Here is a 17,408-nt window from a genome sequence, read left to right on the forward strand (position 1 = left end):
AGAACAATTCACTCAGAGTACACAATGTTTTATTGAGAACATTCTTAATTTTATTTTCTTTAATTTTATAAAATACATTTTGTAAGATAAGTTTCTAAAAGCTTATCCATTATGTGTGTTAAAATTGAAATTCTATATCAGAAATGAGGCAAACTCTTGCAGCTGATTAACTCTCTTTGTGTGTGTACATGTGTATGTATGCCTGGGGGGGGGGTCAGGAAAGGCTGGTTACTTATGTTGTTAAATCAAAACGAAACACAAGGTATGGATTACCTCACTTTTTTTTATCTTGATTGGTATCTTACAGAACCTTTTACATCTCCTTCCTCTATGCAGCCTGGAAGCTTATCTGGTATACTGGTCTGAAAACAAATATCAAGTGTCTTTTTTCTAAAGATACTATATTTCCTTAAACATTGCTGAAACCAGTTTGGGAGGGAAACATATAAATTTTTACAACAAAAGAGCCACCTACAGTCATATCCATAAAATCATTCTTTCAATAAAGACAAATCAGCCTTTTTTCTTTAAACCAAAGTTAATAAACAAGAAAGAGAAGACTAAAACCTGAGAGCTATTCAGGTTTCAAAATCTTTCCACATTTCCTTTTCTATGGAATCTTGCCAACTGAATAGCTGACAGGTGGTGCACTCAGTTAGGTGTTCTACACTAGGAGAGAATAACCTGTATGAGAAATCCAAGTCTTTAATACACCAAGGTAACAGTGCTATATCACATCATTTCCCACTAGCTAGGAAGAACAATCAATAATAATTGAAATAATAGGTTATTCAAATTTACCAAATCTGTTTCTGCAAAAGGCAGAATCATTTATAGAAGATTGCAATAGATGCATGGAACTAGCCAATTTTATGTATCATTTGTGATGTTTACTATCCAGTTTTCATTTGTTAGAGAATCATATTCAAAGAATCATTCTCCAGATCTTTCTGGTACAAACCCATCCAAGTGGAAAACAAACTGGAAAATGTGAAATGTGCATCAATCTGAAACAAATCAAGATCTTCAAATCACCTATGGTGGCTGAATGGATAATACCCCATGAGAAGAGCACCATTGTGAAGATACGGCAGAGGCCAGAGAGTACATAACTAATTAACAGGAAAAAAAAAGACATGCTATCATAGAGTTATCTACCCTGTGTCTATCAGAGGGCTGGCTCAGTTTACACCATTAGCCACTAGCAACTGCTGCTTCTTAAGTGAGTGGTTTTTTTTTTAATCTAAGCTAGTTTCTCTTTATTCTAAGCTCCTTTGAAACTATATGGTTGTCATGGTAGCTGCTCTTAAGGAGGAGGGAGTGAGAAAATGCTGATAACAACCTGTTTCTCTTCTCTAGTGAGGTGTAAGACCAGGTTTCTCCTCTGTCTACACAGACACTACGCTGCCTTATGCTGTAAGTAAGGCTGGCTGAGTTAGGGCTTAAATAGTCCTTTGCCATTGGGGTCAGTGCTCTCTTTCTATGGGTGAAAGATCCTTGCTTTGACCCCCTTCTCCCAGCTGCAATAGGTATATTTGGGGAAATGCTCTTATTGTATTACTGGAATTCCTTTTTTTTCTTCTATCTTCAGTGGTAATAGGGAGACAGGACTAAATTCTCTGTTTTGCATACCAAGAAGAATATATTTGGTCCCTATAGATGGTAACAGAATCAGGTACATTCCTTCTTTCTACCTGAGCATCTTTCTTTTCATTTTGTTTCCATCAGTGGAATTGCCCTTTGAGAAGAAAACACTCCCTGGTCCTCAGGAGATGCTTGAAAGTTGTGGTAGATCCTCCATTTCTTTGTGGCTTGTAGCTGGGGAGTCACCATCTTAAGCATTTCCCATTTCTAGCAGGAACTAGCTGTGAAGCAAAATGACTAAAACAAGCACATACGAGGGGAGAGTCCACAGAGAGACATCGATCACCACAAGACTCTCCTTTCTTGTTACACTCATCAAGTAAGAAGAGGGCCAGTCAGTGGCAAAGGCAAAGAGTTAACATGGGAGACGTAGTATGTAGGCTGTGCGGTTAGAGCCTTGCTAACTATGGAAAGGGAAGTTTCTACAGGCAATCAGAACTTGGTGCCTCGGCCCATAAGTTTAAGGACGGCAAAGTTGTAAGTGGCAGCAATCATGAAGGTGAGCTGTAGGGAACAGAAGAGAGAACATGAGTGAGAGTAGGAAAGAAAACTATCTCCCTCCTCCAATATTCTTGGGAATGAGGAAGGAATGAACTAAATTATAGCTAAATAAAGGAAGAAAACCTTTTCTTTAAAAAGTATCACATCCCAGGTTTTTGTCCTATCTACTTGACTACCAGTCTTCTCTGAAACATTTCCTTCCAATGGCCCAGGCCCAGAGGACGAACTTGTCAAGGATTTATTTCACACCTATGCTCGGCCTAACACAGACACTTCCTGAGGGAAGTGAATAATATTTGGGCTCTGCCATCACCTTACCCACATGTCTATGTGAGCTGGAATGATAGGATGTTTGCTGCAGGCAACACAGCCCTCTAGTACTTAATGCATCAGTTTATTTACAAAATGAGAAACAACTAGAGTATATAAAACTCTCAGCAGTAGGGGCCAGGAGTTCTGTGAGGTTATCCTTGAACATTCACCACTTATTCAATGACTTCAGATAAATTGCTTCACCCTTCTTTACCCTAGGTTTTTAACGTGAGCAATGAATGCACTAACTTGACACTGTGCTATACCACCAATCGGACTTGGAATATAGAATTACATTATAGTAATAACAATTCTCATACTGTTAGGGGATCCTTCCTGTTTTTACAGGAGAGTAACTAAATACTTTGGAGAATATCCAAGATGAAGTCATATTTACAGTATCTAGAATTTCAGGCTTTGGAACACTATGTTTAACAATGTTTCGGTGTTCCTAACACTGATCTGACCAGGATGTGTTGGGAATTAACTGTACTGTATGACTGTAAGTCATTTGATGATATCATATGCTCTGTAAATGCTAAATATTATTATTCTTGACTATGAATCTCTTACCTCCTCTTTCCTCATTTGCTTTGTTCATAATTTCTGGTTTTTATGCCCTGCCAACACAAAGTAGAAGCGCACAGTCTCTACACTCTGCTGTCTGTTCTCAGTAGCTTCTCTCTATCATTTTAAGGTTAGAAGGAGTCTATTTTTTGACGTTCAATATAGGTAGACCCCAGTTATTCAGGCTTATTTATTTGCCGGTATCATTCAAAGGCTACTCACCAGCGAAACCAGTGTGGCTGCAGCCCCCACAAATGCAGCAATAAACAGGTGGAAGGTCATTTGGAACTGCAAGAAAATGCCCAAAAAAAAAGAACTTTCTTACAACAGAAAGACTATGCTTTGCTATATATCATGAACTCAGCTTTTTAAAAAGAAAAAGATGTTATTGATTTATTTTTAGAGTAGAGAAGGGAGGGAGAGAGAGAGGGAGAAAAACATCAATGCACGGTTGCTTCTCATACGTCTCCTACTGGGGACCTGGCCTGAAATCAAGGCATTTGCCACACACTGGGAATCAAACCTGCAACCCTTTGATTCACAGGCTGGCACTCAATCCATTGAACCACAATAGCCAGGGCAAATTCAGCTTTCTGAATATGTGTTGATATCGTTCTATGTGTTATTTCCACATCTCTAAGTTGTCACTTCTCTGATAGTAGATCTTCCATTCTTCAATGTATACCAAAATACCTAGCCCCATAACACCCAGAACACAGAATACACATGAAATGTTCATAAATATTTTAATCATCTTGTTTCTTACAATTGTGCCCAGGATCCAAAAATTTTAAATCACCATTTTGTTTTCAAATAATTTTTTTGCCTTCTTTCTTAGGATTACTTTTATTTCTCCACTTCATTTGTGTATAATATCTGTTCTCAATATAGTATGTTCCTTTTTAAAATGTACTGTTTTTTAATTTTCACTAGAGACTGGGAAGTTCCAATCTAAAAGTGTTTTGTAAAACTTATGAACATCTCTAAACACAATTTTCTTGATGTTTTTTTTTTAACTAAAAGAATAAAAATTTTCACTTGGGGGATTTTATCATTAAGCTCTATGTTCACCTAAAGTTACAAATTTCTCTTTTAAGGGAGGGGGTCTTGGAATGGAAGACTTTCTACGTACCTCTAGGGAACATAGATATTTTACCATCTATGATCATTAGCTTAGGCACACTAAACCAAAATTTTTTTATCCTAATGTGAGAGCAGTTTTTTCATTGCTTTTAGAGAGAGAAGGGAAAAATAAAGGGAGAGAGAGAAACATTGGTGGGAGAAAGGATCATTGACTGGTTGCCTCTCATACACAACCAGACCAGGGACTGGCATCTGTGCCGGGGATCATATGCATCCAGAACAGGGACTGTTCACATCCAGATCAGGGGTTGCATACACCCACGCCTGGACCCTGGTCAGGGATCAAACCTACAACTTAGGATGTGCCCTGATGGGGAACTGAACCCACAACCTTTCAGTTACAGGATGACACTCTAACCAACTGAGCCATATCAGCCAGGTCTGTGCCAATATTTTGTAGAAGACAATGTCATAACTCAAAATCCAGCAAACAGAAACTGTGATCCTTAAAATTAAAGGCCACAGGTAGGAATTTGTATGGTACTAGCTATTCCACTGTAAAATAATCTAAATGGCCTACTCACCTCAGCTGTTTTGCAGATGGACAGAAGGTTAGAGCCACACACCTTGCCAGGGAAAGCATTCCATGGGAGAACACCTAAGTAAGACACACAAGTCAACTAAGGTAAGCTTCATGAAGTTGTGGGGCTGCATGAAGTCTTTTCCTCAGAGCCCTTCTTTCATTTTTAACCATCCTTGCTGAAAAGTTGGATCCTACTAACAATCAGGATTCTCTTTTCTAAAGAGTTACCAAAAATAGAAGGTAATATTGAACAATTGTAAAATCTTGTGTTTGTTATTGAAATGTAGTGTTCTGGGTTGGGAACAGCAGTCAAATAGGATAGAGTTGTGTATACAGCCAAGAAATCTCCCCCTTCCAAGAAGTTCCCTTCCAAGGGAAGAAATATCTCCAGTTTTGGTGGAGAGGAGATAAAAAAACTAAGACCCAGGTACCCCCCTTAATTTCACCCATAATTACCTCCCTTCTTACCCTAAGAACCAAATTTATAGTGCTTCCATAAAGGGGTTGAGAAGCCAAGGGCACCCATGCACTAACTCACCATACATTCTGGCATCAGCACAGAGGCTCCCTATACTGGCAGAGGTCTTGCTGGGGGAGGCAATAGACTGGCAGGTGGTCCAGGTGTTGAAGTAAATGTACACAGGCACAGCAGAACAGGCAAACACCAGGAGCCACACAACAGTCAGGGCATAGGTGATGCCCACAAACTAAAACAATTGACATGGGTTGGTTAGAAATGATCATTAGCCTATAGATGTTAAAACACAAAGTGGGAGATGCAGGAGTGGCATGTGCCAGAAACAGAACCAGATGCCAGGGATCTCCAACCAAATGAAATTAGTAAGCAAGGCACCTCTGACAAATGTCATTGGCAGTATCTACTAGAGAACTGGCCCTTCATGTGACAGGGGATGGCAGGAACAAGTCAGGGGTTGGAGTGAGAAGGATCCCTGGGTTAGAGAGGCTTCAGGAGATTTGTTGGGCAGATAAGGTGTGAAGAAATCAAAGTAGATCTTGAAAGAAAGTTGTGCCATTTCTTGCCTTAGGCTGAGCTTAGAAAAATGTTTTTTGTCACAAGAGTTTTGATCCCTAGTTATTAAACAAGGCCAATAGGAGATTTAAATTTCAGATTCAAACAAAACCTTTCTAAGTCATCTGCTGGTCACAAAAGACATCACCACAACCCACAGATGTTCAGCCCCCAAAGGACCTTTTAACTCTAGAGACTGTTAACCACTGTGTGCCTCAGTAGAAGCATGGATGGCCTTCAGTCAAAAGATGAAGCATTAAATATGCAGATTTATTCTAGTTCTCCCTGGGACCTCCAACAATGTATGATCCCCAAATATTGTGAATCCTACCTTAGAGTCAATTATTTAATTTCCATGATCCACCATTCCTCTCAAATTAGCTACCTATGTCTCAGCTACATGGATGACATTTTAGACTCTTAGGCAGTCAGATCTTTTCTTGTTATGGTTCCTCCAAGGAGGGAAGTAAAGGAATACCAACGGATGACGTAGAAATGGTCTGATTATACAAAGCATCCCATAAAACTCATGCTTTTTTATTTTGAGATGAAATTTTCTAGGGAACTTTACAAAGGTGAGGCTAAGCCAGATGGGCACAACGTTCTTCCTGACCTTGTTCAGCTGTAGCCATCACTTCCTCACTAAAAGGCCAGGTACCTGGAGAGGAACCAGCCTTGTGAGAGGGTGAGGCCACAGAATCACACCCAATTGTCCCCCACCCCTTGTTATTGCCACAAAATCCTGATGATGATCACCTTGTCGGGATGTCCTAGCCATTTTCCCAAACAATGACACACCCGCTCCAAAGAATGAACTTGATGTTGGCCTCTGGAACCCCTCCCCTTCTGGCCCCCTGTTACCGTTGCACTCAGGCCCTTGCCGCAGATGGTGGTCTTGTAGTCGCCAAAGATCTGCCTGACTGCACCAGTAGTGTAGAAACCCTCAGCCAGCAGGAGGGCCCCATAAAGGAAGAAGAAAGAGGCAGTTCCATAGATGACATACTGGAAGGCATGGATCCTGCATTAACAAATAGACAAGTAAGACCAGAGAATCTTATTAACTGAGGAACCAGTTCCTTTCCTGCATAAGTGAGGTGGAAACTTAAATGGGCACCTAAACAAGGCTCAGGAGTCTTTAGAGGGATCACTAGGCTCTATCTTCATGCTTCCACCTTATCTGGATTGAAGTAAAGGGATACAGGGAGTATGTAGCTAGATGCACATGTTTCTCCACCCACACCTTGCCTACCCTATGACCTGAACAACCAGAACTCTACTCTCCTTAGCCTAACCCTTCAGAGATGCTCCCTCAGAGGAGAGAAGAGAGAGGAGCTGGACGAGAAGACCAACAAAGGAACAGGAACCTAAATTGCTCTAGGAATAGAAAAAACTAGCACTGGGCCTCAGCAGAGTCAAGTGGTGTGTCAAACCAAATGCAGCAACCCTACTCTGTCGAGTCATTATGCCTCCCCTGAGTTCTCTGTACCAAGCATTTAGGAAGCTCCAACTCATTCAATGTTAACTCTACTGAGCAAAAGTCTGAATGCATGGAAGAGAACAGGACTGGGAGAGTTGCAAGCAGACAGGCTCCTCTTTTCTGAACTTGGCACTTTCCCCTTATTTATGGGTTCAGATGTGGTATGGTGAAATCTGCATACAGAAGAAGGACTCAGGAATCCTTCCTGATGCCACACCAATCCCCTACTTGTAACTAAGGTACTTATGAGTTCTGTATCTCCAAGATGGAGAGAAGGAAAAAGAGGGGTTTGTGTGGGATGACAAGTACTCACACATTGATAAGATACTCATAGTCCTGGTAGTTTTTGGAGAAATAGGTCTCAATTAGTTTTTCTGTACCAGTGAGGGCTTCATGTCCACAGCCACAGAACAGCGCCACCCCAAAGAAACACAATCCAGTGGCCACCAGGGAGGCAAAGGGGGCCCCTACAAGACATCTTGCACAGCACTCTAACAAACCTGGGGAAGGAGAGGAAACAGTCAGGGATGTACAATAGGAAGGCCATGCCACTCATACCTCTCTACCAAACCAGTCAGACTGTGTGCTCACATGCATGTATGGAGTCTCACTTCAGAGTCCAAGAAGCAGGAGAGTATAGAGCTTTAGGCTTCTGGAATGTGAGACTGACCCTACAACTATGCATTCCAGATGGGTGCAACTTTGGAAATTGCATGCTCCTGGATATTCCTGAACATTGTGTAAATATGCTGCATGGAATGTTTGATTCTTCTTAGTCTAGATATGTGGACAGCAGTCCAAGGAGATAGAGGGGACTGGCAGAGGACAGAGGTGGTAATGGGAGAATTACTATTATTATTTTCAGTAATAAAAATTCTTAGTGATTTTTTAACGTTTTTCCATGGCTGATTTGTCCCCTTATATCACTGCTTAACCAATGTCCCCATCCTCAATCTTACATAGCATTTCTGTCAAAATAGCTACAAAAAAACATTATACAAAGTCATCAGAGCATGAAACGTCTTACTGGCATGACAAAAACAGACTAGGGCCTTGGAACACAGGTGTCTTAAAGTGCTAACAGTCCCTGAGATCCCTAGACCAGCTGAGACAGGAAAAGCACACAAGAAGTCTCGGGCTCCAAGAGTAGCCGCGCCCCCACTACTAGACCCATGGTCTAAGGTGCCACATGAAGTAAAACAACAAATTTTAGGTAGATGATTTTCTATATGGGGAAAGGATGGCTCCCTCTGGCTTCTTGGCCTGATCCCCAGAAGACAGAAGAAATAAAAACGTTAATTTTATCAGAAAAGAGTTCTTTGTATATATACATATATAAATACACACACAGATTTTATATATATATATATGTATATATATAATGTGACATCTATATAAAACTATATAAAATTTCATATATAGATATGACATTTATAGGTATATAAATGTCATATCTATATATGTCATATCTATAACATATATAGATATGATATATGAAGTATTTTATATTTTTGTATATTATAGGTACATATGAATTATTTATACACATACACACACAAATAATTGGCAATTGTGCTGAAAAACTGTTATTTTGGAAAAGCATCTTGGGAATTCTTATAAAAATAAAATAAATTATATTAATTTTTAGGTTTGAATTTTTATACAAAGCTCACTTATCTATACCAGAGTATCAAGGACCACAGGAGCCCTTTGCCCAACCTCTCTAAGATTAGTACAGTTTTTTTTTTTATCCTGGAGTGCTTGGTCATCTGATGATTTGAATGGCTGAACTGTTGATTCTAAAGGACTAAATTATCTCTATAATGGGAAACTTGATTTAGATGCATTCGTCTCTGTTCTCAGAGCCACAGAATGAGTGAGTCCTATACATACTATCCCTTAAAATGGCAGCCTTTCCTTGTCCTCAAAGAACCTCTTCAAAGATTCTTCTGTATCACACCATAGATTAGGCTTGGAAACCCAAGCCAGGCAGAGTAAGTAGTTAACATTTGCAGCAGAACTGAATTTGTTTTCTTTTCCAAGAAACAAAGCACTGCTGTCAAAAAACTTGGCCTCTTTTGGAAGAAATTTGTAGCTGTGCTGTAAATAAAGGCAGAGTTTACTTAGCATGAGCTTTGCAATAGTGCTTGGTAAGTATCTCATTAGAACTAGTCCATGGTGTGTGTGTGTGTTTGCATATGCACAAACATGTATACCTGCAAATGTGCACATACATGCATGTGTGTACCAGAGAGAGTAACACAGCATTTGAAATTGATTGTTATTCTCAGGGAAATTTTCAGAAATTGATCTTCCTTTCATAACAAGTTAAAATACTAGATGCATCCTGTAAGTCAAGAAAAGGAGCTTGAGCCCTGGCTGGTGTGGCTCAGCAGTGGATTCAGCATTGGTTTGCAAACCAAGGAGTCGCTGGTTTGATTCCCAGTCAGGGCAGATGCCTGGGTTACAGGCTAGGTCCCCAGTAGGAGGTGTGTAAGAGGCAACACACATTGATATTTCTCTCCCTCTCTTTCTTCCTCCCTTCCCCTCTCTAAAAATAAGTAAAATCTTTTTTGAAAAAAGAGCTTGAAAATAAGTAGAGCTGCCATTTTCTTTCCCTGCCTATCCAACTTTTCCCCACCCCCAAACTCTTAGACTCTTCTAGTAAAGAAGGTCTCTGAAGCCTGGAGGTGGGGAGAGGGAAACGTCAGTGACCCCACTGTTCCCTCTCTCCCTAGCACATGGTCAGGGCTTAGACAGAGCCCTCCATGCTTCCTCAGACAAAGAAGCCTTGTTTTTCCCAGAGATCTCAGGAGCCTCATTGGTATTCTGCAGGGCCCCACAGGCCTAAGCATGGAGAGGGGGTCAGAGTCAAGGAACAATGGCAGAACTGTTTGTTTAGAGTAAGAAGAGCCATCCACCCTAGCAAGTGACTATCCTGTGCCCACTCACTCACCCCAGCTTTTTCACCCTGAGAAGAGCTAAATGGTGGTGCAGATGTGATCAGAGATGGAGGAACTTGAAGTCTTGCTAACCAGAGAATTCCACTCCAAGTTTTAGCTGATGCCCCTCCAGAGTTGTAATCCTCCTTAGTGTATCTGATCCCTTGATCATTATCCACATAACCAGGGCATGTCATATGTATTGTTCTTACTGGATGGTGAAGAGCTAAACCTGATACTCTCTTTTTACATCCATTTTTCCTCCATTTTCTTAGAGCTCAAATAACAAGCAAGTCCTTTTCTGCTCTACGGCCACTCAAAGCAAGAGACAAGAAGAACATGGGCATTAATGAATCTCTAATGTGAAGTTGAAAATAAATGACCCTAGATAAATCTATCCCTGTTGAGCTATAAACAGTTCAATGTCAACATAAGTATCAAATGTCCATCTCTTCATAATCAAAATGAAATGTTTGTTCTGGGGATATTTAAGTCCAGCAGAAGTGAAGAATCTGTCAGTCTGTCTAAGTAAAATATCAAATTTTGGGTTCCAACAGGGAAAAACTTCAGAACATGCAAGAAATTGTGTCTTCTTCAAAGTAGCTGACAATCTAAATATTCTGAGAAGGGTCCATTGGGTTCACTTTCATTTGTCATAGGCCAAGAAATGACCATGGGGTTGGGGAAATAAGAGCCTAAAGCCACAGGCTCTCCATTTCAGAATACTTCATGGTTGAAAGGGTATTGGTGTAATTCTAGAAGGCTGTAAGGGATTCTGAAGAAGTTTCTTGCCTCTCTCAAGAAGTGGTCTCACATTTTCCAGGCTAAGTAAAAACTGCAACATAGTAGAGTTGGCGTTAAAAAAACTGTATAGTAATCATATTACTTAATGCAACTCAGTTGGATTAAAACAACTAACTTTGATGAGAGATCATAGAGAAAAATAATGACCCTCCCCCAGTGTTTTCCTTTCATTTCTGTTTATGTGGATTCAGTACAGTTATTAAATACATTAGCACTAACCTAGATTCTATGATAAATAAAAGGGAATTATAAGGCTCAGTCTTTTTCTTCAAAGACCTTTCAGTCTTGGGGAGTACAAACTTATGTCTATGAATCAAAGACCAAAGCTACCTATCATCTTGTGTTAAAATGTATATAACCAAGTCCTGTGGGGAAAACGTAAGGTAAGGGGAAACATTCTGTGTTGATAGATTTATCTGGAAACTCCCCAAACTAGTCTAATGGATCTGTGATAGAACTTCAAGCCCTTTTCACCAATGCTCTTCACAGGAGTTTGACAAAGATTGACAGGACTGTTGTGCTATCTCCATATCTACCCAAGAGACTGTGTTGATCCTGATGCTGGCACTTTAAGCAGGAACCAAAAGCTCATAATCCCTCCCTCCTTTTCTTCGCCCTGGACATGCCTCAAGAACAAGCTCCATGATGGAAATTCATTGTGAATCTGGAAACCCATCAAAGGGAGGAAAGGAAGGGCTTCGTCGAAAAGGATGGTAGAAAGAAACCAATTGTGCATTGCACAATTTTCACTCTGTCCCTTGAAACCAGCTAACAAAGGGGAAAATAGAGCCCTATACAATATAACTAAACAACAGGCAGGCTCATTGAGTTAAAAACTGGCCCTATCTCTCTAAGTCTCTAATTAGCATTACAGTCTTACCCTCCTCCCAGATCCCACCCCTTAACCTCACCCCATGAACAGAGGTTTCCTTGATCAGAGTCTATAAGCAGTTGACAGGGCCAAGCTGCTGGAACAGCAGTGACTGGTACTGGGGATGAATGGGGATCACTGGGTGGGTTTTAGGAGTAAAACAACAATCATCAGGAGGCACCAGCAACAAAGACTTTTGCTTCTGGCCTTATCCTGGTCAGACAAAGTCCTGCCTATAATTTTGTCTTTCCTACATGAAATCAGCTCTTATACTAAATTCAAAGGCTAGAAAGGAGCCCTGCAACCACTGGGGCATGGGAATCCAAGTCCGCCGGATAGACAAGTCATGTGGACAGAGTTAAAGGAAAAGAAATCCTAGCCTCCTCTTCAATTGGGTATTACTATTACCATGGCAACCGCATTTGGACCACATTGTTTCCTATACCCTCTGCTCCTCCACAGCACGCACGCGCGCACACACACACACACACACACACAGAACTAATTTATGACCAAACATTGGGAGGCTGGGGTAGAAGTTTGATTGTTAAACTCTATCCATAACAAACTTCCTTCACCTTGCCCACATATAAGAAGGTAAAACAGAAGCAGCTGACACTAAGCTAAGAGACATTTTTCATACCTTATTCCGTAAGTCAGTCTCCTACCAATATCTTCTTCCTTCTTGGTTGCAGTGTAAAGCTGATCTGGAGAACTTTGTTGTCTTCCTTGGGATATCACTGACTCAGAGTCGTGCCTGGCAGAGAGCTCAGAGGCCAGCACAGAGCAGACAGATTGCCCTTAGGATCATTTGAAAATAGCCAGGGAGGGATTAATCCATTAGTAATTGCTGAGCTTATGATATAAGTTTAGCCCCTGGCGGTGGGAAAGGAAGGAAAACTGTTTTGTTTGCCTCCCATGGTTGATATGACCTTTCCTGATCATCTAACTATTCTCAATAGACCTTACCTGGACCTGAATTTCTGTGGGCAAGAAAGGCATTTCTACTGTTGCTTTCTTTCAAGACTAAGAATTATTCCCTGATGATGGTTTTTAGGACTTCAGGATAATATGGGAAAAAAAGCAACAAGAGAAAAAAGATGTCAGTCTGGGGTCCTGCCTTGATGGATTTGAAGACTGTATTTCCCCTACCCAACCAAGTCCCAAGAGGTTCCTGAACCTTATTACTACTGAGATAGTTTTGAGAGAGTACTTCTAGTTGTCAGACTGTTGAGTGAACTGGCTTTCCTAGCACAGAGCCAGAACAAAATCCCCTTGAAGCAGAGAACATTTTTACATCTGCCTGACTCTCCAAGAGCTCCTCTAGTTCTGCAGGGCTGAGTTGAGGAGTAGGGTACAGAACACTGTCCATGATCATTTCAATAAGCATCTCTTGGAAGAATAAGTAAATGTACTTGTTTGGATCTGGTTTCTTTTTAACTCCTGGCATTCTTGCAGCATTTTTGGCATAGGGTGGTGTTCAGCTAGTCTTCAGGTATTTTGTAAAACTGGATCCCTATTCTGCTTCCACACTTTGCTTGGCCTACATGAACTTACTCTGAGCTAGCCAAAATTACACTGCTTAGCAAAGAGCCACATTTGAAGGGAAACATCAAACTCTGGTTACCAGGATAACAGCCATTGTTTTCAGACATTAGGCTTACAGGAGTCAATGTTTTTGCTGTTCAGTAATGTCATTGTGTTACTGAACAAAGACTAATCAGCTATGGTTCTTTGGCTCTTTTCTGGTTCTAGTGTTATCCCAAAAACTCACTTGGAACATCTTCCTCCCAAGTTGGGACAAGGTTTAAAGAACTATCATTTCCCCATAAATCTTTTGTGCAGACACTACTGAATTCATTGTTCCTATTTGCTTCCAATGCTACAGCATTCTATATGGTTGAGGTAGTGAGCTCCCTGTACCTGGAGGTGATTAAGAAGAGGCTGTAGGGACATTCAATTGGCTACTGCAAAAGGGACTATTGCATTAAGGTTTGACTCAGATAGCTTCTAAAGTTTCTTTCAATCACAAATTCCACAATGTAATTGCCTACTACAATTATTAAAGAGCCAAACATTTTTATCCTCTGAAGAAGTAATATTTAGCACCATTCTTTACTTCCTCTCTATTTTAAAATCACAACCTACCTAAACAGCCGCTCTCACATCAGGTAGGTTTTCTGATGTCAGAAATTGGGAAGGAATTGAGTTTTTCCCACATTCACCTCTCACCTGGCCACACTCAATTGGTAAAATGATTCTTACCCAAGTGCACAAAGTGCAGACAAAGAAAACCCAACCACTTGGAAAAAATAAGTTAACCTGTACACAAGTTATTAAATACTAATTGGTATTATCATAATTTACAATGGTTAGCCATTTTCAAAGGGCTTTACATCATCATTACTTGATTTTCACAACCTTGAAGGCAGACAAAACAGTTATTGTGATCATTTTCCAGATGAAAAAGTGATGATTCACAATGACCTACCAAGGTCACAAAGTTCATATGTGGCAGATCTGGGTTATAAACTTGATTCTATTGACTTTTAATTCAGTGCTCTGCCCTCTTAATTATCCTACCTGAAAACATGCTGAAAAGAGCTCTCTTGATGTTTCAGGATAAAACAACCCAAAGGCTGACATCAGCTTAATAGAGTTGAAAACCTATCTTTCTGAATGTTACTAGAGTTTTCTGGGCACTACATTTGATGGTGAATATACAGGGCAATACATTTTCATTTTATTTAGGATGTATTCAAGCTGCTACTCTTATTTTGCCATGTGTGATCAATGTCTACATGTTTCTGTAGTATCTTGTGTGGACAAATACCCTTGTGCTCTGCACTCCTTGCTCTGAGTAAACATTACTAAAAGCTAAACATCATAGCTTCTCTCTTTGTTCATGGAAACTGGAAAAGCCCTCAGTACTCAACCAAGTCAACAAGAGCCCTAAGTCCCCAGCAGCCTCCTTATCATAGCAGGGATTTAGAGTTTGGACTATGCCCTCGTGAAGGCTAAACCTGTGAATATTTGTTGGATATGACCACCCATACATACACGCATGCACACACACACAACTACTTATATCCATTAACCATGGTAAAGCCATTGAAGACTTTATTTTCATTTTCTGAACTTGAGATTGGCCTCCTTGGCCATGGCCAAACCTGAATCCATATTGCCTAGTTCACCAATTTCCTACTGTTGCCAAACAGGGTCTAAATTTTGTACCAAGCAAGCAGTTATTTAGTACATCTGAGAGGTACTCAACAATCAGTTGCCTCCAGCAGAACCAGGGATGTCAGCTGACATGGCCATTACCAGGGTTTGAGAATCAAGGGGGAAAAGAAGGTAGAAGAAAGTAAGGGGTTAGGAGGACACATAACCATATCCAGCCTGCTGGGTACTCTCTCCAAGGACCTATGGGACTTTGCAAGTGCTGTGCTGGGATTCTTTGCTGATAAAGCATCAATCTCAGTGCAGCAGAGAAGGAGTTAATCTAATTGAGCACTAAAGAATTTAAAAAAAAAAGTGCCAAAGCACAACTCACTTAAACCATTGAAAACCCTGAACCCCAAAGTTGGAAATTCTCTTGTGCATTCCTGGGCCTCTTTAAATATTCCATGCTAAAGTTTTTGAAACTCACCCATGTCTTTGGGACTCTGACTTCAACTGTAGCCGGCTGGCTAGTCTGCTTTACAGCTTTGTTCAGCTGGAAGGATCCTGGTCTCTCTAGTCTCCTTCTTCGGTCCTTTACTTTTTCTCTCTGAATATCTTTGTCCTTTTCTCCAGCAATGAAAAGGGCTTTCTGATTGATAGCCAATCCCCTTAAAGGGATAGGCCTGCTTTCCTCCTCCTTTCCTCCTCCCCTTCTCCTCCCTTTGTTTCCACCTCCTCAGGGATACTCCCTTCTCGAAGGGCTCCATCTTTTCTGCCTTTCACTACCTTTTTTGCCTTTTTTTGTTTTCTTTTTCTAAGAGTTACCTATATGGAATTTCACTTTGCTGCAGAGACATCTAGAAATGTGTTTGGGGCAGGAAATGCAAAAAAAGAGGTCCTAGAAGCCTCCAACTGATATTTAGATCTATTTGGTATAGGATATGGCAGCACAAGTATCAGAAGCCATGGAAGTGGTAACTTTCGTGAGGGGTTCAAGGTAAAAAACCTAAATGCTATCTTTCACAGTCCTTCCTTCCAACTCTGGCACCAACCCCAACCCTCACTCCTAGCTGCCCTTCGCCCTGTCCACATTTCCCTTCACCTCACTCCTTGGTAAATAAGCACCTACCCCACCCAGCTTCATAAACACAACAGAGAAGAAAAAAATTGTCTTTTAAAATAATATCCTCCAACTGAATAAGGACAAAATGCAAGCTGTTGACCCCACAAACAGAGTGACCAAGTGACCAGAGTGATCAGTTTATCAAGAGGATAATAGAGAGCCAGAGAGGAGTCAAGTCCTGTGCAGGTTCACTGAATAGACTAAAGAAAAGGTCAGAGTTAAGAGTATAGGTGATTTCCAAGGAAGACAATTGACCTTGATACAAGTCAAGAACATAATCTGGAAATCAGGTAGTCAATATCCCATCCTGAGAATGCAGTATCACTGGAGAGCTAAGGCTAGGCTCACAGGGAGGGTATGGGTTGGATTGAAGCAGCAGGTGCCAGTGAGGGCGAAAAAAAGGAAAAAGGGAATATAGGGATTGCCCCCGATGAAGGAACACTAAGAAAAAATGGCCAAGCAGCAAAACTATGGGACTAATATATGAAACCTGCCTTACCAATAATAGTTGTTTCTAAAGACTATGAAGGTATTTGAGTGCCAAGAGAAATTAACCTGGGAAGGTTTTCTAAAAAGGTTGAATTTTTTTTTTGTAAGTGTACCATAGGTTTTTGATCCACTCATTTACTGATGGGAAATCAGGTTGCTTCCAGCACTTGGCTATTGTAAATTGTGTTGCTATGAACATTGGTGTGCATAGGTTTAAAAAGGTGAATCTTAACCCGTGTTTATATAGGCTCTTTGTTATTGTTCTTTATCCTTTAAGGAGCCTCAAAAATGCATAGATCTCTTGAACTTGAGGCCCACATCCTCCTATGGATGGCGTATAAGGAAGGTGTTGGCATATAACTGGAGGAGTACCTGTTGGAAAACTCCAGGGAAAGAAGGTATGGGCCTCCAGAATTTTTCCTATGACTTTGCCTTTGGGTCAGAGAGGAGAGGATGTACTGAGCAGAGCCTAGAGTCTTCCTGCAGAGGCAGAGAGACAGGATTGTGTCTTACACTTATGGTCTTGTGGGTCTACTGGAGTCCTGAATTCTTCAGTGTTTGAGGCTTGTTCAGAGTCCTAGAACTCTAGGTCCTTTGCTCTCATACCATCCCCAAGGAGAAAGGAGCCCTGTAAATGCAGCCCTTATTGCAGAATGGTACAGAAGTAGCTTTCCAGAGCAGACCAAATAAGGCCATATGACTGAAGGTAGAAGGTCCCAGGACCCCTGACCTCACTAGCCCTGCTTTACAGTCATACCCTCTACCTGTTGAGGAAGCTGAATTGTAGGATTGTGACAACAATTAACTTCTGGATAGTTTT

General features: G+C 40.8%; 1 protein-coding gene across 2 annotated transcripts; it reads right to left on the reverse strand.

The window, feature by feature from the left end:
- Positions 1–269: 269 nt before the first annotated feature.
- Positions 270–15,616, reverse strand: PLP1 (proteolipid protein 1). 2 transcript variants are annotated; one of them, XM_037059414.1, is made up of 7 exons: positions 15,464–15,616; positions 7,511–7,697; positions 6,582–6,738; positions 5,229–5,397; positions 4,692–4,765; positions 3,247–3,312; positions 270–2,148 (listed from the first exon to the last, which is right to left on the reverse strand). In XM_037059414.1, the coding sequence occupies exons 1-7, from the start codon at positions 15,465–15,467 to the stop codon at positions 2,077–2,079; spliced, it is 729 nt and encodes a 242-aa protein (XP_036915309.1). In that variant the 5' UTR covers positions 15,468–15,616; the 3' UTR covers positions 270–2,076. The 2 variants fall into 2 exon arrangements, with proteins under 2 accessions (XP_036915309.1, XP_036915308.1); XM_037059413.1 differs by having other exon boundaries at positions 6,477–6,738.
- Between the last annotated feature and the right edge of the window lie 1,792 nt (positions 15,617–17,408).

This window comes from Sturnira hondurensis, unplaced genomic scaffold (assembly GCF_014824575.4).
Source record: "Sturnira hondurensis isolate 20B ecotype Veracruz unplaced genomic scaffold, ASM1482457v3 Scaffold0010857, whole genome shotgun sequence".
Lineage (NCBI taxonomy): Eukaryota > Metazoa > Chordata > Mammalia > Chiroptera > Phyllostomidae > Sturnira > Sturnira hondurensis.

Coding starts and splice junctions, on each gene's coding strand:
- PLP1 (XM_037059413.1), bottom strand. Junction 5,398..6,476: donor GGCTAGGACATCCCGACAAG/GTGATCATCATC, acceptor CAATTGTTTTAG/TTTGTGGGCATCACCTATGC. Junction 3,313..4,691: donor CCATCTGCAAAACAGCTGAG/GTGAGTAGGCCA, acceptor ATTTTCTTGCAG/TTCCAAATGACCTTCCACCT.